Below are 24,268 nucleotides of genomic sequence, written 5' to 3' on the forward strand. Positions count from 1 at the left end.
AGAGCCCAAATCTTTGAACACACTTAAAACAATAACGAACCACTGTAAGATAACTAATATTAATGTTTAAGAGTACCTGTTATTTTACCTTATCAAATTTGGTTCTGTCGGCAACATCAAGATCAGAGGCAGACATGTTTCCCATATCCAACAAGGAAGAGGACTGAGATCTGCGATTCCCTGAACTCTGAACACTGAGTTTATTTAGACTAGAAGTAGATCCAGTTAACTTCCCAGAACTTCCATGAAGACCTAAGAAATAATAAAACTTTGAAAGTTGTGACCTTCATTAATAACGGACCCACAGCATAAATCAGGGGTATCTTTCCCTGTCCTGGTCTTCCAGAGCTCATATTAATTAGTGCAGTGGTTTTCAACCTTTTGCACTAGGGGACCAGTGAAAATAGAATTATTTGGGGAACTAATAAGGCAGAAATAACTCTGAACATAAGAGATTTGACTAAGATCATTGGGTCTATAATCTTCACACAACATCAAGGTGGTTAACTCTTTCATGGACTGGCACAAAATTTCTGGCAGACCAGTCCCTGGGAGTGGTTAAAAAACATCGAATTAGTGTACAAGTTTTACCACATGGGACAGGTTGTAGAGTGTCCTTTTCTTTCATTAACATTTATATCCTATTCTTGAGCAAATTCTAAAGAGTAGCAAAACTATACAGATTTACAGAATAGGAGTGAAAGGGATCTTAAAAATCACAAAATCTATGCCCTGCCTAATTTCATCATAAAGTTGCCTGATGATATCTCTAAACTAAAGTAGATGAGGATTTTCTTCTCATTCAAAAGACATGAATAAGGATGATCACTGACTCCCTAATACAATACTAGCTTAAGCTACTTTGTTATATTTCTGAAGAAAACTGACATATCCCAATATTACCCACCTTCAAGTTAAATTAACATATTAGGTTGTACCATATGAAACTTCCCATACTTAATCATTCTTGCCGTATAAAAGTCAATTACATACAATTCAAGTTAATACATTCCTGAACCCAGAAACTCTGCTTTTATGTTAAGTGAACTGATTAACTGAAGTTCTTTAAAAATAAAAAAATGAGAAAAAAATATCCTTAAAACTTGTTGTAGTTAGCCTGACCAGGTGGTGGCACAGTGGATAGAGTGTTAGACTGGGATGTAGAGGACCCAGGTTCGAAACCCTGAGGTTGCCAGCTTGAGCATGGGCTCATCTGGCTTGAACCCAGGGTCGCCGGCTTGAGCATGGGATCATAGACATGACCCCCATGGTCACTAGCTTAAGCCCAAAGGTCTCTGGCTTGAGCAAGGGGTCACTCGGTCTGCTGTAGCCCCTGGTCAAGGCACTTATGAGAAAGCAATCAATGAACAACTAAGGTGCCTCAACAAATAATTGATGCTTCTTATCTCTCTCCCCTCCTGTCTGTCTATCCCTATCTGTCCCTCTCTCTGTCTCTGTCACAAACAAAAAAAATAAAAAACTTGTATTTAAAATACAACTAAAATATATGATACCACTATTATTAATATAGGACATCTGTTAGGTAAAAACATAAGTACCCATCATAACCATGCAGAAAAATTAGAACAATATCTCTACATATCTCACAGAATGAAAGGATTCTATTTTTATAAGGAAATGTGATACTTTTATTCAGAATCAAATATAAATAAGTGAAAAGTTTTAAATTCTTCTTGAATATCTCTCAGTCAACCTGTATTATTTGCTGATGGTCAGAAGGGACAAATGAAGATACAATAAGGACAATAAAGACAAATTTAGTTTCACTATGCAAAATCTGACTATATGTAAAAGAATTTTTATAGTTTCTAACCAGAGCCTGAAAACAGAAGTATAATGGTTAAGTCTTTACATAAATTTCTGATTACTCACCATATATTTTTAGCTATGTTAGATATTTCTTTGATGTATCTACACCACTACCATCATGTTTGTTTTCTTTCACCAATACCTGGCAGCGACTCAGAGCAATCAATATTTCTGGTGTAACTTTTTCAAGACAAATAACTAATTTCTAGACATTAAACAAACATGCATTGAGAATACCTGCTAATACACTAAGCATACTCACTCTCTGTTTCCTGTTTGACAGCACTTTCTTTTCGAGGAAGTGTAGCTGTGATGGATTAGGTTGCAAGCATCAAAGACAAAGACAAGTTAATAAACTGCAATTTGCACAAACCATGCACAAGAGGAAGTTAAGCTCTAGTTTAAAAGACACATGCAGAGAACCATGAGCATCAAGTAACAAGAGGTGCAACATACGTTTAGTTGGTCAGGTACTGTTTGAAAAATTATATGAAAGAAGATATTTATCTTTTCATGAATTATTTTTACTCTGATAAAAATATCTATACTTATAAAATCCCCCCCCCATATTTTTAAATGATTGTTTTAAGTTTATGAAGCCAGTATGCTTAAATTTAAAACGCTGTATTTGCAGGGTTTGGTTTCTGAAAAAAATATGGTTCAAGTAAATAATTTAATGCAGTGGAAATTTACTAGAATGAAGTTTTGGAGTTAAGCATTAAGTGCATCGATAATTTCAGATTCCCTGAAAGCTCCTGAAAGGAATCTCCACTGTACTAAATAATTTTATATTAATCTGATAAAAAATTATATGACTGGGGTTTAAAAACCATTTCAAAATATTAAGCTGCACTACTTAGTAACTGGCTTTATGAACACCTATAAAATTAAGTTTATATCAAAATGCTACTTATCAGAGATGAGTGCATGGAAGGGTAAAGCTGAGGAAACAGGTTTAATACAGGAATGTGAGCTTTTTAAAGGATCATTTAGTTTTATTCTAAAACTTCTGTAGATATAATATTTATTACATAAGTTGTAGAGATCATCTTGTAAAACATTTTAAACTCAAATCAGAAGTAGATATAAAAGGCAAAGAAAGAAATTATAGAATGAAACGGAAAATTAAAGAACAAAACCTAGCAATATTTTTAAAACAAAAACAATGTGCCAACTCTCACTGCCAAACTTCAAAGCAAAAGCCCAAGTATAAGCTACTAACTTGTCACGCCAGTGACATGCCCATCTTCCCAGACTCGGCTAACTGAAGTTCCAGGGAACGTGAAACAATATGGCTGAACATTAAAGTGGCAGGCAAGGATCATGCTGGAGCTATGAGCTGGCCAGTTAACAGTACCTTCTGATGGCCTGAAGGAGTCACACACTAAGTCACCAGTTTCAAAGCAAGGCCTAATACTTCATATGCCCTTTCTTTTTTTTCATTAGACAATAAAGAATACAGAATTACAAATAGTGCCTATTAGCTATAATTTGGGGCTCATAAAAATCCTTATTTATCAGCAACAAGCAATCATTTTCAGGTAAATGTTTAAATATCTTTAAATAATCCCCAATAAACTATAAACATCATAAGGGAGGATCTTTGTTCATTACTGCTTTCTCAGCAGTGTTTATTATAAAATAGGTAATTATAAATATTTATTGAATCTTCTAGCCACCCATGAATTCAGTCTTGTATTCAAGACTTTCTTTGCAATTAACAAGATTTCTTAGTTTAGTGGAGAAACACAAATAAAAAATAATAATTTTGGCATACTATTTTAAAGATTTTGGAATATTAAAATAAATATGAGAGAGGCAGTAATTATGTAAATGCACATTAATGAAATGTGTATGTGTGTTAGCTGTAGAAAGAAAAAAAATGGTGATTTAAAAAATAATTACTAAGCCCTGGCCGGCTGGCACAGTGGTAGAGTGTCAGCCCAGCGTGTGAAAGTCCTGGGTTCGATTACCAGCCAAGGCACACAGGAGAAGCTCCCATCTGCTTTTTCACCCTTTCCCCTCTACCTTCTCTCTCTCTCTCTCTTCCCCTCCCACAGCTAAGGCTTCACTGGAGCAAAGTTGGCCTGGGTGCTGAGGATGGCTCCATGGCCTTCACCTCAGGCATTAAAATGGCTTCGGTGCAACGCCCTAGATGGAAAGAGCATCGCCCCCTAGTGGGCATGCCAGGTGGATCCCGATAGGGCATATGCGGGAGTCTGTCTCTGCCTCCCTGCTTCTCACTTCAGAAAAATACAAAGAGAAAAAAAAAAAGATTGATTTAAACATAATTTGAATCATTGAAAAGATATCTTTTAAGATTTTTATTTTAAAAAGTTTATATTCTACCTTATTTAGAACTTATCATTTGTATTTAATTTGAAATTTATTTTTAAATGCTGAGTAACAAGTTAGATCTTCAAAGATAAACCAAACTATTTTTAGCCTCTGAATTGTTTTAGTTTTTTCTTGTTATAGCCAATATCAAAATAACTTGAAACTACATAATTTCTTGGTACTATCAACTTCCACAAAGTACTCCACTATTCCTCATTATTGAATAGATATTATAGAAGAGATGTAATTTTAAGTTTTAAAATTATAAATGTGCCTTCTACACTTGTGTTTTATGTTAACATAAAAATATTTTCAACATGATAATTTAAGAACTTTTCAAGGAATAAGAAATGAAAAAGTTCAGGTTTCAGGTCAGTACAATGATACCATTAAGATACTATTGTACTTAAATTATATTTTTATTATGTCATTTAGGCTTGATGATTTATTGTGATACTGGGATTAATGACCTCCTGAGGAGAGAATTTTAGAGTTCCCTTTTACCTTCAGTTTCATATACTATAGAAGAGTACTCTCAAAATAAAATGATTCAATAACAAGTTGTGACAGATAAACTAGATGAAAACATTAAACATGTAACTGCATTAATAATATGTGTTTACTAAAAAAAAAGCATAACATATTCACAGTGAAACATTAACAAGGATATAAACACACTGCTGTTTAATAACAATTAACCTTTAGGATGAGTTAGCATTTCTGTTTCCAAAAGCCTATTGTCCCAAGATTTTCATCAGTATCTTTACCTAAGTGTTATATACTTGTACACAGATTCAAACCATTTCAAAAGTCTGGACTTGTATAATAAATATATTAGTTTTGTATTAAAAACAAACAAACAAACCATCCAGTGCATTACAAAATAATTACCCACTAAAGACAGTCTTCTCTGTCCTAAAGAAAAGAATGGAAAGATGAGCTATCAATTTCAATCCTGTTTCCTGATTACTGAAGTGGCTTAGGGCATAGGCTCCTTTCAACAAGCAAATGCTAAGCTCATTTTTCTAAAGGGGCTACACAGACACACTGAGGAGTACACATTGTAGCCACTTAAGGCCAGGTTTTGACTTGATAGGCACAGAACTCCATCCATAAGGAACTCCAGAGATGGGTACATGCAAGAGCTGAATGTGGCCTTTGCAAATCACCTTCCTCACAACTTGATACTTTTCACTGGTTATCCTTTCAAATGATGTTTTTTTGTTTTGTTTTGTCCATTTAACATATTTAGAAGCAACAAAAGTTAACATGCTTCAAAAATACATCTTTGGAAAAATAAGATTATTACAGAAGAAATTATAGTGACATATTTATAGCCCCTTGGCAGGGTATAAAACACAAACTTTCTTTTTGATTCAAAATAGCCAGTGAGAAGTAAGAAGCCAGGAATCACTTTCATTTCCTTGTGGAGAACAACGACTTCAGAAAGAGATCCGTGATTTGCTCACAACTGTTAAATAAACGTCTTTAAGAAGTCAGAAACTGACTCTCAACATGTGTCTCTTAGTCTAATACTTTCTCTACCAGACTGCACTTCATTTTCTTGCCAACTGCTTTTCCTATGAATATAATTTTAATTATAACAAATATATAATTGCTGTCAGATTCACATTTTTCAGAATTTTAATTAGTGAAAAAACGTATTTACAGATATAAATATTTCTTCTATAGGCCAAACCAAGGTATCAGACTTTTTCATTAATTCTATTGTATTCTCTTCCTTGCTTAAAAAGTCTTAGAATTAGTTGTCATAAATAAAACCATTTTTAATAGACTAGAAAACAATGAACTGAGACGCCCATGCTTACCAAACTTCTTGCTTTCTTTAGTTGTGCCAGTCATCTTGATCTTTGCAACTTCAAAGAAATCTTTAATTTCTCTCTCATATAGTCGAGATAAATAATCCATGTAATTCTTAAATAAAATAACATGTACTTTTAATTAATAAAGCAAATATAACAATTTCCATTTTTATGCTCCCCAAATCCTTCATGCTTGTTTTAAATTTTGTGATCTAAAATTTGGATACACTTCACAGGATATAAAAAGTAGGTGGTTTTCTGTCTTTAAAAATAAATTGAACATTAACAATTAATAAAAATATGAATTGGCACATGATCACATTTTCATCTTTATGCGTTAACTTTCACATATTTTATTATTTAAGATTTTAATTATTGATTTTAGGGAGAGGTGAGAAAGAGAGAGATAGAAAGGTGTTAGGAGGAGGCATCAACTCGTTGCTTCTCATATGTGTCTTGACCAGGCAAGCCCAGGGCTTCGAAGTGGCGACCATAGCCTTCCCCATCCACTTGCACCACCACAGGTCAGGCAACTGTCACATATTTTAAATATAGTTGCAATCATACTGTACAGAATATTTGAGCCAGAAGAGTCACACTTCTCCTTATTGACTGCACACTATTATGCTTTGTTGATGCACCAACCACTATTTAGTAAACTAATTCCTCAATATAGGTCACTTAACTCGTTCCAATGTTTTGCTATGAGAGACAATGTTAAAATAAACTTTTCATCTTCAATAAACTGTTTCCTTGGAATAATTTACTAAAGGTGGAATTACAGGGCCAAAGAGTATAGGAATCGTTATGACTCTTCCTTCATACTGCCATGTTGCCTTAAAACAATACCAATAGACAGTGTCAATGGCAATGAAGGAGTACATTCAGTTTCACTGTACTCTGTCAGCTTTGGGATATTACCCCAAATAGGTTATTTTCTTTTCTTTTTTTTTTTGCATTTTTCTGAAGCTGGAAACAGGGAGAGACAGTCAGACAGACTCCCGCATGCGCCCGACCGGGATCCACCCGGCACGCCCACCAGGGGGCGATGCTCTGCCCATCTTGGGCGTCGCCATGTTGCGACCCTCCTGGGTGTCGCCATGTTGCGACCAGAGCCACTCTAGCGCCTGGGGCAGAGGCCACAGAGCCATCCCCAGCGCCCGGGCCATCTTTGCTCCAATGGAGCCTTGGCTGCAGGAGGGGAAGAGAGAGACAGAGAGGAAGGAGGGGGGGGGGGTGGAGAAGCAAATGGGCGCTTCTCCTATGTGCCCTGGCCGGGAATCGAACCCGGGTCCTCCGCACGCTATAGGTTATTTTCAATAAGAATTTAATTAGTACATCTTACAGTTTTCATAATTAAATAATTTTTTATAAACAAATTAGATTTATTCTAGCTCAAATGAAAACATCTATTAATGAACACACATATTCATTTCTTCATCATATCTACTCATTATTAAATACACTCAGGAAGGATTCTTCAGCAGTGGGAGACCATGTATTTTTCCAAGTCCGAAGTTAAATACCATAGAGTTTGACTAAACTTAAATCCATAGCAGAAAAATTGTACATAGCTATTCTTCTAAATTTATCATGGAATCAAGCTTCAATGTTCTTTATTCTTTCAGATGAATATATTGTTTTAGAACAGATTTACCTTGCTTTAAACATCAGATGCACTTTTCAAAAGGTATTTATATATTATATAAATAGTTGTATATGGATTCACAGTTCACCACTGATTTTCTTAGATATTTTATAAATATAGCCTTATAAAATAGTATTTGGATAAAACATAATATAAATTCTGCTTTTTTCAATTTACAGGCCCTATTACTTTCTATAAGAAAAGTTACTTACATAGGCAATTGTTTCCCATAATCTGTGCATAACTTTAAAAGCAAATACAAATTAACATATACCCTAAAGTTGATTCCTAGTTCATTGGGCTGTGTCTCCCTTTTTCAGCGTCTTATTTTTTATTTTATTTTATTTATTTTTATTTTATTTTTTTAATTTTTTTAAAATTTATTCATTTTAGAGAGGAGAGGGAGAGAGAGAGAGGAGAGACAGAGAGAGAGAAGGGGGGAGGAGCTGGAAGCATCAACTCCCATATGTGCCTTGACCAGGCAAGCCCAGGGTTTCGAACCGGCGACCTCAGCATTTCCAGGTCGACGCTTTATCCACTGCGCCACCACAGGTCAGGGCTTTGCAGACAGAGGGGGAGAGTGAGATATATTAACTGATAGTTGCTTCACATTAGTTGTTCATTGTTTGCTTGTTGCTTGTCATATGTGCCTTGACCGGGCAAGCCCAGGGTTTCAAACTGGCAACCTCAGCGTTCCCGGTCGACGGGTTACCAACTGTGCTACCACAGGTCAGGCCAGTGTCTCGTTTTTCAGTTTTAAATTCTCATGGAAATATTGATCACTGCAAATCAGTAAATAACTGAAAAAAGGGAAAGTAAGCTTTGCATTATTTGTAAAATAATCATTAATGAGTTTCTACTGAAATCAGTCAATATAAGAAACATTTCAATACTCAATTTTTTTTAAGTGTGTAATACTACCCAAGCAATTAAAATGGTTTCAAAATAGCTATTTTGTTATCTAGAAAACAGTGACTTGAGTGGACAATTGAAAATCACCTTTTTCAATAGGACTCAAATGACTGGATACATTTTCTCAGGTACTCAACAGAACTCACTGGGGGGCAAGGCCACAGACACGTGTGACTATCAGTTCACTCATTCACCAAATTCTGAAAGATGTCTCTTACTATGAGTATATATTCTTCCTCTAAGCACTTTATATACAACAACTAACTTGAAATTTAAACTTAAAATTCAACTATCATGAGTTCAAACCTTATCTCAGGCAGTTTTTTTCATTTTTATTTTGTGCTAACTATAGTTTTATGGAGACCTCCACATTTTACTTTTTCTTTAAACAAAAAGGCAAATTTCACACATGTAGGCCAGTGGTTGAAAGAAGATGTCTGAGCAGTCTTCAAGACTGACTACCAACCTTAGGAAGTTATTAGGAAAGGAAAATTCACTTCCTATGCAAGCACAGATGGACCATCTCTATGCCCGCCATGCAAAACCCAGAACTTTTCTTAGATTCAACCAAAGCAGAGATGGGTCAGTACCTAGTGATTCTTATCCCTAAAGAATCTGAAACAGGCTTTTCTTGTTCTGACCATAAAGTGTGAGCTGTGTGCACCAAACCAAGTGCAAAGAGTATCTGGATTTATTTTTTTTCTTAGTAAAGAAACATTCATTTGTCTGTTTTCTTCTTTCTTTTCTTATTTCATTCCTTTCCTGCTTCTTTCTTTTTAAATAAAATTCCTGTTTTTTGACAACATTTCAGCAACCAAATTAGACTGAGGTAAAATCATAGTCTGTTGAAAGTTCAAACCATAGGATCAAGTAACATTCTTGGGGGATAAGTCAATTTCATTTTAAAAAGCTCATTAATATTGTCAATCCAAAATATACTCTAAGCAGAGAAACGTCCCATAAATCATCACTAGGTTGGCTATAATCTTGTTTCTTTACTTTAAATTACATTCATGAGTACTGCATAATATATAAAGATAGGGCAATAATACTGAGAACACAATTAGGGAAAAAGCTTATTGATTACTTATTTGAATATTCACTAGGGGACAAAGCACTTGTTGGCACAAAACTCTTAAGGAGATATACTAATGTTTAATTATTCAAAATATTAATCCTCCTAAAATTCAAAAGGCAAAGAATTCCAGTAATGAAATATTTTTTCCTTAAGATAGCTCCAAATCAGACTTCTGTTGAATGAAAAGAAAGAAAATACAACACAACAGTAGAATTGCATAATACTTAAAAGACTAATTCTGAGGAACAATAATAACTTAACTAAAATAACTAGCCAGATAAGATGTATGTAAACACTCCAGGATATATATAAAATCTTTTTAAAAAGCATTTTTAATTTTAACTTAAAAATATTTTTACTAACGTTTATATCCAATTTCTTATGATCACAGTTTAGAAGAAGATGCCAGATACTACTTTAAATGGGAAAAGACACAAGAGATAATATATGAAAACTGATAAATAATAATGCCCAATTACCAATGTATGTTGATATCAATGCATTGATAGGAATGTATAATCTGCCTTTTTCTTACGATCATACTTCTCATAAATTTCTACCTAACTTATGCCTTCTTATGAAACATGAACCAATGATCCAGGACAGGATTTGCAATAAGTATTTCAATAAGTATAAAGATAAAATGGGTTTATGTAAAAACAGTAATTCTCTGGAAATAATCTTCTCTTATGAAATATTCTGGAAGAAAGCCAACCAATTAGGTAAAAATTAGGAAAAAAACTTTCCTAGCAAAACATAAGACTATTTTACTATCTAAATTCTTTGTTAGAAGATTTTTGGTTACAAGCACAAGCATAGAGGGGAAGAGCCGTTTCATTAACAATTCCAATATTGTCACTCTACAGAGACAAAACATATCACTCTTTCCTATTCAAGAACATCTTTAAGGTCATATTGTCCACATAATTAAATTATTACTAGGTGTTAAAATAGCTATGCATTACCTGGATTTTCTGTTTTTAAACTCCAAATTTGTAAAAAGTTACAGATAAAATATCCTAAATGTTTCTCAGAGTATTTCAGAATTTTAACTGAATTGCTCTTATATATTATCTAGAAATATAGCTACTTATATAGTTGTGTTAGATAGCAACTTTTTTAGCTCCCTAAGTGACAAGGTCCATTTCAATACTAAGGTCACAGTATAAATGCCAGAAAAGTACTATACATACCCATGGTCTCCTGCTACAATAGCCATTTATTAAATCTAAGTCAAATCATGTCACTCCATTGCTCAAAGCCTAGTCACACCCCCTCTACTCCCAATCCCTCCCGGTAAAAGCCAAATTCTTACAACGGCGCACAGTCCCCTCCAGTCTGCCCTGTCCCATCCTATCTTTCCCTGTCCCATTTGCTCGTCTAAGGTCAGCCTGTCCCATGTGCTGTGCCCCAACCACACTGGCCTCCTCAGCTCCAGCCATAGGGCACCTTCACAGTGACTGAAAGCTTACCCCCAGTAACTCCCACTGCTCACCCCTGCTTACTTTCAACTCTGCTCAAATGTCACCTTCTCTGACCATCTGATTTGAAACTAACCTTCCCCCAGTCCTGGCATTTCCTGCTTCATTTTTTTCCAGAGCACTCAGCAGCATCTTCTAACATACTATATAAATGACACTTTGGTCAGTCTTTCTCCATCAGGATATTGCCCGTGTACTCCAGTGCTGCCTCTCCAGCACTTACAACAGTGTTAGGTTAGAATGGAACAGTGCTCCATTCATTTGCTGAATGAACACAGGAGTGAATGCGTCTTTTCTACCCAGAGGCTGATGTTCAGTCAGTGATATATAGCACTGCTCTGTAATCTCCAAGCCCAGCAATTTGGCATCATCCTGTCTCTCCTGTCTCTGGAATCTCTCTTTTGGTTCATGTTCTCTCTCTATTCCTACCACCATCCTGATTCAAGATTTCATTTTATTAGAATTACTGCATTAGGTTCTTACTTCCTCCATCTAGTGTTTTCTAATGTGTGTGAGGAATGCTGTTGAGTCTCACAGCTCATCTTTTCAACATAATTTTGCACTGTTTCAGAATATGAACTCTCAGCTTCCCACAGGCTTGCCTCCTCACTGTCCCGGGAAAGGGACCTTTTCCCAGCTCTGTCCAGCATTTTGCTCACCCCTGGAATGCCCTTCCTCTTATTTCTGGTAATCTAACCCCATTCATGATTTAAAATTCAATTCAAGTCCAATATCTTCCGTCAGGTTTCTCTCCACAGCTTCAGGTCATGGGTTTTCCTTCTCTAAACTGTCACGTATTTAAACTAATTTCCAGTTTTGAACTTAAGTTTTTGCTGATTCTTTTCAGTGTAACTGTCTTTCCCAGTCAAACTTAAAGCTCTTCATAAGGAGACACCTGTTTGTTAGGTCACATGTGCCTGGAATAGCAAAATGCTCATTTAATAGAGAAGTATTCTGTACTTGTTTGATAAAACTGATTATAAATTATTAAAGGGTGAATGGCTTTCTCACACGTCTTCATACTCTCTAGTTTCTGTATTGCACATAAAGAAATTCAGGAAATATTTACAGCATTTAACTAAATGATGCCTCTAATGACACAAAGTATGGCCTAATACTGTACTATACTGATATTCAAAATTTAGCTCTTCTTTATCTAAGTAAATAAATAAATAAATGTTCTCCCTCATTAGTGAGCACTCAGAAACTCAATTATTTTCTGCTTTGCTAAGAATGTACTAAAGTATTTCAAATGTCAGTTGGGGAACATGAATGCATAACCTCTTGATTCTAAAATATGCTCAATACCCAGTGATGTCAAACTGATACAGAATCCATACCTTTGTTAGTCCCTCATATTTTCCGTAGTCTGTACTCTTTAGCCACTCCATCAGCTTGGCATATCGGAGCAAGTCTCTATGAAATGGATGATGATTGGGTAAAGTCAGTTCGACAGAGTGTTGAGCAAGAGTTGAACTCTGATCATGACCCTAGAGTAAGTAAATTAGTAAATAAATATTGATAGTATAAAGAAACATGGTTGTAAAATTGAAAATTCTAAACAATGACCAAATGTGGCCAAGCAAAGCCAACAGAACATAGAAAAATAAAAAACAAGTACTTACTTTGTTCCTTTTATCGTTCTGTATTTACCAACTGAACACCACGACCATAAAATAATCATAAACACTCAAGAATGGCACTTTGATAAGTCATTTACTCATTTCATCTTCTAAAGGAGTTGAGAATGAATGTTTTAATCAAGCTTTCTCTCCTATACCATATCATTTTACAACTTACCAAGCAAATAAACACCATGATATAAATTGTATTAAGAAAAACACCAACTAAGGAAGTAACTTTAGACAAACTGTCGACATACATGGTGTTTCCATTAGAGCCTATAGTATATATTTAAAGTAACTGATAAAAACATATAGGATACAGAATGTTAGAACTAAGAAAGACTATAGATGACTATATCCTGGGCTTTCCACAAGAATCACTAATGATAGTATGTATAATTTTAATTTTTCTATTAATTTGTTAAATAAATAACTGCAGTATTTTACTTTTTAAACCTTGATAAGACTTTTATATAAGTAAATCAATAAGTTATCAAACAGCCTTAGACAGATGATGTATCCAGACTTTTGTTTTAGAAAATATAGACCTGGTAGATTAATCCAATAATCTTACTTTCTAGAAGAACAAATTGAAACTCAGAATTAAGTGATTTACTTGGGTCATATGAAGGAAAGCTAGAATTGGAACCTTAGTCATGTTGAGTTGTACTTCGATTTTCTTTTAAAAACATGTCAAGCCCTGGCCGGTTGGCTCAGCGGTAGAGCGTCGGCCTAGCGCGCGGAGGACCCGGGTTCGATTCCCGGCCAGGGCACATAGGAGAAGCGCCCATTTGCTTCTCCACCCCTCCGCCGCGCTTTCCTCTCTGTCTCTCTCTTCCCCTCCCGCAGCCAAGGCTCCAGATGGCCCGGGCGCTGGGCATGGCTCTGTGGCCTCTGCCTCAGGGGCTAGAGTGGCTCTGGTCGCAATATGGCGACGCCCAGGATGGGCAGAGCATCGCCCCCTGGGGGGCAGAGCACCGCCCCTGGTGGGCGTGCCGGGTGGATCCCGGTCGGGCGCATGCGGGAGTCTGTCTGACTGTCTCTCCGTTTCCAGCTTCAGAAAAATGGAAAAAAAAAAACAACAAAAAAAACAAAAAAACAAAAACATGTCAAACAAAATCATTTTAACCAGACTCAAAAATTGCAACTATCTACTAGTTACTGGTATATATATAAAAAATAAATAAAACAATAAAAATCTTCCCCACTCTCTTTTGAGACAATCTAGCTTTCCTTCTCTGCTACGAGGTCTACATCTCAGACACTAACAGCCAGTGTCTAGAGATGGAGAGTTGGACGGTAAGAGGAGTAGATTCCCCCTGAAAACTGAAGTTCCCACGAATAAGGAAAGGGCAAAAAAGGACATTTGTTTGAAGTCATTCTGATTCATTCCGATTTACCTAGATAGAGGTTATTTGTTAGTATTTTGTGAAAACTGTATTAAAGTGACACAGACTGCTGGAATTTTGGAGTTGGCTAACTCATTTCCTGGTAAAGTTACCTAAAGCTAACCAATGTGTACTATACTAGCTCACATACATTAGCTTATAAAGATTTGAATTTAAAGAATTTAAATTATTTTAAGAGATTTCTTTCTTCTATGTAATTTATATGCTTTATTATATATACAAAAAATAATGTAGTGATTATGGATTTTTTAAAACAGTATCTTTTAAATACAGAGAGTATCCAGAAAGAAAAATTCATTGTCTATGGAAACAAAGTTCCTTAGTAATTGTAAAGCACCTTTAGAGTAGGAAAGATGGAAGTATTAAATACACTAAGTACTAAAACCAACATTATCTGAGTCCCTTCTTCATTAACGTTTACAAATAAACAGGTTGGAGAGTTTTCTTCTTCTTGCACTATATCCCCAATTTAAAACAGCTAAAACAAAAAACAAGGATCTATTACATAGAAATTACATCTAAAACTGTATAGAACCAAAATATTTTTAAGGTTTGTCTAATTGATATCTACTTAGGTTAACTTGGGAAATAGGCCCAGAGATAGCAGAAAAGTATCAAAAAATTAGAGTGAACAATTCAAAATAACAAGAACCAGAAGATCGAGGTTCACAACTATCATAGATGCTATATACAAGGTATATAAGGTCCACAACTCCTTTCTATAATTCTAAAACCCAAAAAGCTCTAAAAACTCAGTTTAAGTTTGGTACAAACCATTTTGATGGCAAAAGCTGAGCTGAACTAATAGAAGGCTATTTATAGTGTTTAATGTGACAATTTCTATTTTTTGCTGTAGAAACATTGTGTGCTTGATTACAGGGCCCTGCTCTAGCCCCTGCTGGAATGGTTATATAATATACAGCAAATGCACTGTATTATTAAAATCTGAAAAATTCAAAAAGCAGAGCTAACACCAGAGGTTTAGATAAGGGAGCACAGACCTGTGTGAACATTCTTTTCTGGATAGCTGACTAAATATAAAACAATCACATCATCCAAAGAATTATCCAGCATTAAGAGCTACAGTGTTGAAAATGGAACTATTCTATATATTTGGAATGCCTGGGCACTTACGTCATTTCTGTGAAGTAAAGGCTAACAATAAATATGAACAAAATTAATAATATTAAATAAAACATGCAGATATTACCAGCGGATTATACAATGCCTCTAATTATAGTTGCCAAAGGTCAATATAAACATTACGTTACAGAAATGTTTTTTCATGACCACATGAGAAGGATGCTTAGGATTGAATTTAAAATCACAGGTAGCAGATACTAAGCATAAATAATATCAGAGTTTTAGGTCTACTAATGTTTCCAAATTGTGTCTTAGTTAGTTACACTGAAGAAAGGAGAAAAATATTTGACAGACATGTTATAGCTTATAAATGTTTTCTAAATAGTCTGTCTTTATTAATAACAATATTAGATCTTTTTTTGTTACCCAAAAGAATTCTACTCATTAATTTTTCTTGATGATTCAAGACCCAAAATTATTGTTTATGTTCTTCTACCACTGTTTACTCAGACTACTCCATATTAAGTTACATTATTTAATTTAGTGTCAGGAAAGTCCTTCAATTAAAAACCTCTGCTCCTGAACATGGGAAATTAGTTATTAACATTTGTAGAGGTCTTACAATTTACGAAGCTCTTTCATATATATTACTATTCAAAGCTTTCTTTTATAAACAGCCTTTTTAAAAATTTATTAAATTTAATGCAGTGACATTGATAAATCAGGGTACATATGTTGAGAGAAAACATCTCTAGATTATTTTGACATTTGATTGTGCTGTATACCCCTCCCTCAAAGTTAAATTGTCTTCTGTCACCTTCTATCTGGTTTTCTTTGTGCCCCTCCCCTCCCCCAACCCCTCTCTCCTTCTTCATCCCATCCCCTATCCCCCCACCCTCCACCCTTTGCCATCACATTCTTGTTTATGTCTCTGAGTCTCATTTTTATGTCCCTTCTATGTATGGATTCATATAGTTCTTAGTTTTTTTTCTGATTTACTAATTTCATTTCCTATAATGTTATCAAGGTCCATCCATGTTATTGTAAATGATCCGATGTCATCATTTCTTATGGCTGAGTAGTATTCCATAGTATATATGTACCAAAGCTTTTTAATCCACTCGTCCTCTGACGGACACTTGGGCTGTTTCCAGATCTTCGCTATTGTGAACAATGCTGCCACAAACATGGGGGTGCATTTCTCCTTTTGGAGCCGTTCTATGGTGTCTTTGGGGTATATTCCTAAAAGTGGGATAGCTGGGTCAAAAGGCAGTTCGATTTTCAGTTTTCTGAGGAATCTCCATACTGTTTTCCACAGTGGCTGCACCAGTCTGCATTACCACCAGCAGTGCAGGAGGGTTCCCTTTTCTCCACATCCTCGCCAGCACTTACTCTGTGTTATTTTGTTGATGAGCGCCATTCTGGCTGGTGTGAGGTGATATCTCATTGTGGTTTTAATTTGCATTTCTCTAATGATTAGTGATGTTGAGCATTTTTTCATATGCCTATTGGCCATCTGTATGTCCTCTTTGGAGAAGTGTCTATTCATCTCTTTTGCCCATTTTTGGATTGGATTGTTTGTATTCCTGGTGTTGAGATTTACAAGTTCTTTATAAATTTTGGTTATTAACCCCTTATCAGACATATTGTCAAATATGTCCTCCCATTGTGTAGTTTGTCTTTTTATTTTGTTCTTGTTGTCTTTAGCTGTGCAAAAGCTTTTTAGTTTGATATAGTCCCATTTGTTTATCCTGTCTTTTATTTCACTTCCCCGTGGAGATAAATCAGCAAATATATTGCTCCGAGAGATGTCCGAGAGGTTACTGCCTCTGTTTTTTTCTAAGATGCTTATGGTTTCACGGCCTACATTTAGTCTTTTATCCATTTTGAGTTTATTTTTGTGAGTGGTGTAAGCTGGTGATCTAGTTTCATTTTTCTGCAGGTAGCTGTCCAATTTTCCCAACACCATTTGTTAAAGAGGCTGTCTTTACTCCATTGTATTTCCTTACCTCCTTTGTCAAATATCAGTTGTCCATAGAACTGTGGGTTTATTTCTGGGTTCTCTGTTCTGGTCCATTGATCTATATGCCTGTTCTTATGCCAGTACCAGGCTGTTTTGAGTACAACAGCCTTGTAGTATAACTTGATATCAGGAAGTGTGATACCTCCCACTTTATTCTTCTTTTTTAAGATTGCTGAGGCTATTCGTGTCCTCTTTTGGTTCCATATAAATTTTTGAAGTATGTCATTGGTATTTTAATTGGTATTGCATTGAATTTATAGATTGCTTTGGGTAATATAGACATTTTAATGATGTTTATTCTTCCTAACCATGAGCATGGTATATGCTTCCACTTGTTTGTATCTTCCTTGATTTCTTTTATCAATGTTTTGTAATTTTCCGAGTACAAGTCTTTAGTCTCCTTGGTTAAGTTTACTCCTACTTTATTTTTTTGGTTGTAATTGTGAAGGGAATTGTTTCCTTAATTTCTCTTTCTGACTGTTCATTGTTGGTGTATAAAAATGTCTCTGATTTCTGAGTATTGATTTTATATCCTGCCACTTTGCTGAATTCATTTATCAGGTCCAGTAGCTTTTTCACTGAGACTTTAGGGTTTTCTATATACAATATCATATCATCTGCAAATAATGATAGTTTTACTTCTTCTTTTCCAACTTGAATGCCTTTTATTTCTTCTTCTCGTCTGATTGCTGTGGCTAGGACTTCCAGGACCATGTTAAATAAGAGTGGTGAAAGGGCGCACCCCCGCCTTGTTCCTGATCTTAAGGGGATTGCTTTTAATATTTTCCCATTGAGTATGATGTTGGCTGTGGGTTTCTCATAGATGGCTTTTATCATGTTGAGGTATGCTCCCTGTATTCCCACTTTGCTGAGAGTTTTGATCATGAATGGGTGCTGGATTTTATCAAATGCTTTTTCTGCATCTATTGAAATTATCATATGGTTTTTCTCCTTCTTTTTGTTTATGTGATGAATCACATTGATTGATTTACAAATATTGTACCAGCCTTGCCTCCCCAGAATAAATCCCACTTGATCATGGTGTATGATTTTTTCCATATATTGTTGGATCCGGTTTGCTAATATTTTGTTGAGGATTTTAGCATCTATATTCATCAGAGATATTGGCCTATAATTTTCTTTCTTTGTGTTGTCTTTGCCTGGTTTTAGAATCAGAATTATGCTCGCCTCATAAAAGGAGCTTGGAAATCTTCCTTCCTCTTGAATTTTTTGAAATAGTTTGAGAAGGATAGGAGTTAGTTCTTCTTTGAATATTTGATAGAATTCCGTTGTGAAGCCATCGGGCCCCGGACTTTTCTTTGTTGGGAATTTTTTGATAACTGTTTCGATCTCATTTGTTGTAATCGGTCTGTTTAGGTTTTCTGATTCTTCCAGATTGATTTTTGGAAGATTGCATGTTTCAAGGAATTTGTCCATTTTATCTAGGTTGTCTAGTTTTTGGCATACAGTTCTTCATAGTATTTTCTTACAATATTTTGTATTTCTGTTGTGTCAGTTGTTATTTCTCCTCTCTCATTTCTAATTTTATTTATTTGAGTCCTCTCTCTCTCTTTTTCTTGGTGAGTCTACTTAAAGGTTCATCAATCTTGTTTACCTTTTCAAAGAACCAGCTCCTAGTTTCATTGATCCTTTGTATTGTTTCTTTAGTCTCTGTCATTTATTTCTGCTCTGACCTTTATTATTTCCTTCCTTCTACTACATTTGGGCTTTACTTGCTCTTCTTTTTCTAATTCTTTTAGATGCAGGGTTAAGTTGTTTATTTGAGCTTTTTCTAGCTTCTGAAAGTGTGCCTGTAGTGCTATGAACTTCCCTTTCAGCACTGCTTTCGCTGTGTCCCATAAGTTTTGAGTTGTTGTATGCTCATTGTCATTCGTCTCTAGGAATTTTTTTATTTCTTCTTTGATTTCATTCTTAATCCATTCATTATTTAACACCCTGCTATTTAGTTTCCATGTGTTTGAGAATTTTTGAGCTTTTCTGTTGTGGTTCATTTCTAGTTTCATGCCGTTGTGATCGGAGAAAGTGCTTGATATGATTTCAGTCTTCTTAAATTTGCTGAGAGCACTTTTGTGCCCTAACATGTGGTCTATCCTAGAGAATGTACCATGAGCACTTGAAAGGAATGTATATTCTGTTGCTTTAGGGTGAAAGGTTCTGAAGATATTTATTAAATCGAGTTGATCTAGTGTTTCCAATAAGTCTTCTGTTTCTTTGTTAATTTTCTTTCTTGAGGATCTATCTAGTGATGTTAGTGGGGTATTGAAATCCCCTATTATTATAGTATTGCTGTTGATCTCGCCCTTTAAATCCATCAAAGTCTGCTTTATATATTTGGGTGTTCCTATATTAGGTGCATAGATATTTATAATAGTTATATCTTCCTGTTGGATTACTCCCTTTATCATTATGTAGTGGCCTTCTTTATCTCTTACTATATCCTTTGTTTTAAAGTCCAATTTGTCTGATATAAGTATTGTTACCCCAGCTTTTTTTTCATTTCCGTTTGCATGAAATGTTTTTTTCCATCCTTTTACCTTCAATCTATGTGTATCTTTTGTTCTAAGGTGTGTCTCTTGTAGACAGCATATGTATGGGTCCTGTTTTCTTATCCACGCAGCTACCCTATGTCTTTTGATTGGATCATTTAATCTATTTACATTTAAGGTTATTATTGATATGTAGTTGTTTATTGCCATTTTCTTCTTTAAAGATGTATTCCTTTTTTGCTATATTCTTTGCCCACTTTGATCTGTTTACAACAGGCCCCTTAACATTTCCTGCAGCATTGGTTTGGTTGTAATGAATTCCTTGAGTTGTTTTTTGTCTGGGAAGCTTTTTATTTCTCCTTCGATTTTAAACGTTAGCCTTGCTGGATAAAGTAGTCTTGGTTGTAGGTTCTTCTTCTGCATTACTTTGAATATTTCTTGCCATTCCCTTCTGGCCTCAAGTGTTTCTGTTGAGAAGTTGGATGTCATCCTTATGGGGGCTCCTTTGTAGGTGATAACTTTTTTTTCTCTTGCAGCTTTTAATACTTTCTCTTTATCGCTTAGCTTTGGTATTTTAATTATGATGTGTCTTGGTGTAGGTTTCTTTGGGTTTCTCTTTAATGGAGTCCTCTGTGCTTCTTGGACTTGTGAGAGTTTCTCTTGCATTAATTTAGGGAAGTTTTCAGCTATGATATGATTGAACAAAGTCTCTATCCCTTGTTCTTTTTCTTCTTCTTCAGGAACTCCTATGATGCGGATGTTATTTCTCTTCATGTTGTTACAGAGCTCTCTAAAAGTTTCCTCTGACTTTTTGAGTCTCTTTTCTCTTTTCTTCTCTGCTTTCATGCCTTCATTCCAGTTGTCCTCTACCTCGCTGATTTGATCCTCAGCTCTATCTATCCTGGTTTTAATTCCTTCCATTGTGGTCTTTATTTCTGATATTGTATTTGTCGTCTCCAACTGATTCTTTTTTATACTTGCTATTTCTTTATTTAGGTGTTCATAATGACCATCCATTGTTGTTCTAAGATCCTTAAGCATCCTTATAATCATTATTTTGAACTCTGCATCTGGAAGTTTGATTATTTCCATATCACTCAGTTCATCTCCTGAAGGTGTCTCTTGTGGTTTCATTTGGATTGCACTTCTTTGTCTTCTCATTTTCTGTTTTTGGGTGTTTTATTTGTAGAGTTGGTTGAGTCTAGGTTTGGAGTTGCCTGCCTCCAGTTTTCAGTTGTGTTATTTCTAGGTCTTCTTGGGTTGGTATCAGCTGTTATCTGTAATCCACTTTCGGATTTGAGCAGCTTTGAAGTCTTGATTTGTTTGTTTTCTTAACAGGTGATAGTCTTGTTTACTGATCTCAGCAGGGGGCTTTCTTGAAACTGTATCCAGGAATGCGATGGGTGTAACCTGAGACTCTGAAGGCCTCTTTAGCCAGCTAATCTCACTGGGGGCAGGGTGTTTTCTCAGCTTCAGTAGGGGAAGGTGTATCTCAGATCTCCATGGAGACCTGAGTTACTGCCCCTCCTCCCCACTTCTTGTTTTCAGCTGTGTCTTGTTGCACTGATTGGAGCTGGATAGATGTCCGGAGATCTCTGATCCAGAAGCAATTCAGCTCTGTTTTGTGAAAGGTTCAGACCCTCCCCCAGCTATGGCCGCCTCCAGCACGGATGAGTCAGCTTTTTTAGTTCGTTTCCTGCATTCCTTAGCCCCTCACAGTCTGTCCCTCTCCCTGTCCTTTCCACTTGGGAGATAAGCTGGTCTTTTCAACACACCTCGCTCCCTGGTTGCCAGGCAAGTGGCTGTGAGCAGTAGTTTCTGCTCTTTTCCCTTGTGTGAGATCCCCTCTGGGCTCTAAGCCTCTCCCCCCACCCCCATTCCTGTAAGCAGGGGAGATTCAGGCACTCCCTAACAGGTTTGTTGTGGCTTCTTCTTTGCTCCTTGGTTTTTGAGAGCTGTTCTTGCAGTTCAGAGTTGGTTTTTCATGCTGATTTTTCCTAAATTGATTTGTATTCCAGTTTGGTGGTGAGAGCTGGGCATCTGTGCATCCGCCTACTCTGCTGCCATCTTTTTCTCCTATAAACAGCCTTTTAAGATCACTATTTCCTGAAAAACTCACTTCTAATATGAAGAACATTGTTACCTTAAAACCACTATTATTCAGCTAGATTAAATATTATCAGTATTAACAAAATGATTTAATTTTAGAGAAAATGGTTCCAAAGTAATTACACAAAATAGGAAAATTAAATATTTAATTATATTGTTTAATAATATTGATAATTATCACATCTAGAACTCTAATGTGCAAAGAATTTTATTCTTTATAGTTTTAAAATTAAAACAGTTTAAAGTTTCTTATTATAAATAAAAATAAAATAGTAACTAACAATTTACTGAATACCCACTACCGTGCTAGGTACTAGGTATCATATATATGTGTGTGTATATATATATATGTATATATATGTATATATATAATATAACAATTTTCATAATAATCTTGTAGAGAACTTTTCTACTCATTAAAAAAATAGCAAACTCTATCATTATAATATAAAAATAACATGCTAGGTTTTGTCCAAATTAATCCAAGACTAATATATTTTCTAAAAACTTAGTGAATTATAAATTTTCATTGGTGTATATATATTACTAGAATTTATAATAAAATTAGCTAATATTGAACACTTTGCTATAACAAAGCACTATTCTAAGTACTGAACATAAAACATTAATCCTCATAAATACCTTTTGTGGTAGATATGTTGGTTATCCTCATTATTCAGATAAAACAACTAAGGTGGCACAAAGACCTTATTCACTTGACCAATGTCCCCAGCTAGGAAGTAACTGAGCAGAGTTAGGGTTTCGAATCCAGAATATGTGGTTCCAGTGTCCGCACTCAAATACTTGCTGTACAGACAGTCTAGCACAAATGATATGTTCATGTGAAATGTTAAATACATTGTCAAAATTTGGAAACTTTCTATTTTATGTCATGTTCATTTTAATATTTTTAAAGAAAGCAAAGTTCCAACAAACATCATGAAAGCTGATCTTAAATAATCATAATTTTTTCTAATAATTTGATCATCAATCTACGTGAAATGTGCTTAAGGAAACAGTTTTTGTGACATAAACTGAATACTGGTGGTCAGTTATACAGGTTTTACTTTTACTAGATGATGTTTTTATAAATATACATTGAAAGAAAAATTTCCAAATTTAAGCATATAGCAAAAAGCACCACAATTTGTTTTATCCTGATTGTCCTTTTTAGCTGAGTGCATAATCGGTTTCATCACGTTGCTGAAGGAAAAGGATAGAGTCATGAGGTCTCGGCAGAACCAAAGCGGGAAAAGGGGAGGGCAGTGAGCAGTTCCTCTCAAGACAAATCTTCTGAAAACAACCAAAAGAATGTAAAAAAAAAAAAAGAATGTAAAAGGACATATTTTTTATGAAAATATTCCATCAATTTTGTTAGCCTTAATTTGACTGTGTGATTTCAATATCAGACTCCTAATTAATGTAACTGGCTTGAGTCTCCTAAATCTCTTTCTAGATATTTGAATCCTTGGTAAACGTAAAAACAAGTGAGTCCAAAATTTCAATGGAAACCGAGATGTAAGAAGAGCTAAAAGAACCAAAACAATCTAGCCAGTTTTAAAAAATATTACTCTCATAGTATATATATTACATAAAGAAGTGAATATTAAATAAAATGCATTTTGGGCTTAACATATAGCTATATAGAAGTACAGTGTATCCGTAAAGTCATGGTGCACTTTTGACCAGTCACAGGAAAGCAACAAAAGACGATAGAAATGTGAAATCTGCACCAAATAAAAGGAAAACCCTCCAGTTTCTGTAGGATGATGTGGCAGCATGTGCGCATGCGCAGATGATGATGTAACACCGTGTATACAGCAGAGCAGCCCACGGCCATGCCAGTCGAGATGTGGACGGTACAGAGGGAAGTTCAGTGTGTTCTGAGGCTCACTAAACGAGCCACAAAGTGCAACATGAATATCGGCACATTTATAACGAAGCACCACCACATAGGAATAACATTACTCGGTGGGATAAGCAGTTGAAGGAAACCAGCAGTTTGGTGGAGAAACCCCGTTCTGGTAGGCCATCAGTCAGTGACGAGTCTGTAGAGGCTATACGGGATAGCTACCTAAGGAGCCCTAAAAAATCTGTGCGTGAGCCCACATCGAATTCCACTGAATAGGTATGAAACTGGGAGAGTTTTCCTTTTATTTGGTGTAGAGTTCACATTTCTATCGTCTTTTGTTGCTTTCCTGTGACCGGTCAAAAGTGCACCATGACTTTACGGACACACTGTATTTTCATAAAAGTTGCAGCACAGCTAGCACGCTCTCCATTAGTGATTCCCAAACGTGAAGATGTTTTTACTGGCCTACAGCAATAAGGCAATGGAATGATGGGAGTAAGCTTCTCATAGAGGTAAATGTATTAATTTAAAAAGTCTGAAATTATGTTCTT

The 24,268-nt window shown here is 35.4% G+C and overlaps 1 protein-coding gene across 8 annotated transcripts in view; it reads right to left on the reverse strand.

Moving 5' to 3' along the window:
- The window catches only part of EXOC1 (exocyst complex component 1), a 63,127-nt gene that overhangs the window by 15,642 nt on the left and 23,217 nt on the right, over window positions 1-24,268 (reverse strand). For 4 of the 8 annotated variants that reach the window (XM_066280523.1, XM_066280518.1, XM_066280522.1 and 1 more), the window contains 4 exons: window positions 12,450-12,599; window positions 5,997-6,102; window positions 2,093-2,137; window positions 89-252 (listed from right to left, as the gene is read on the reverse strand). In XM_066280523.1, the coding sequence (XP_066136620.1) occupies window positions 89-252; window positions 2,093-2,137; window positions 5,997-6,102; window positions 12,450-12,599 (465 nt within the window). Of the gene's footprint in view, window positions 1-88; window positions 253-2,092; window positions 2,138-5,058; window positions 5,083-5,996; window positions 6,103-12,449; window positions 12,600-24,268 lie in introns of all 8 variants that reach the window. The other 4 variants (XM_066280525.1, XM_066280524.1, XM_066280521.1 and 1 more) reach the window with 2 other exon arrangements.

This window comes from Saccopteryx bilineata, chromosome 5, assembly GCF_036850765.1.
Source record: "Saccopteryx bilineata isolate mSacBil1 chromosome 5, mSacBil1_pri_phased_curated, whole genome shotgun sequence".
NCBI lineage: Eukaryota > Metazoa > Chordata > Mammalia > Chiroptera > Emballonuridae > Saccopteryx > Saccopteryx bilineata.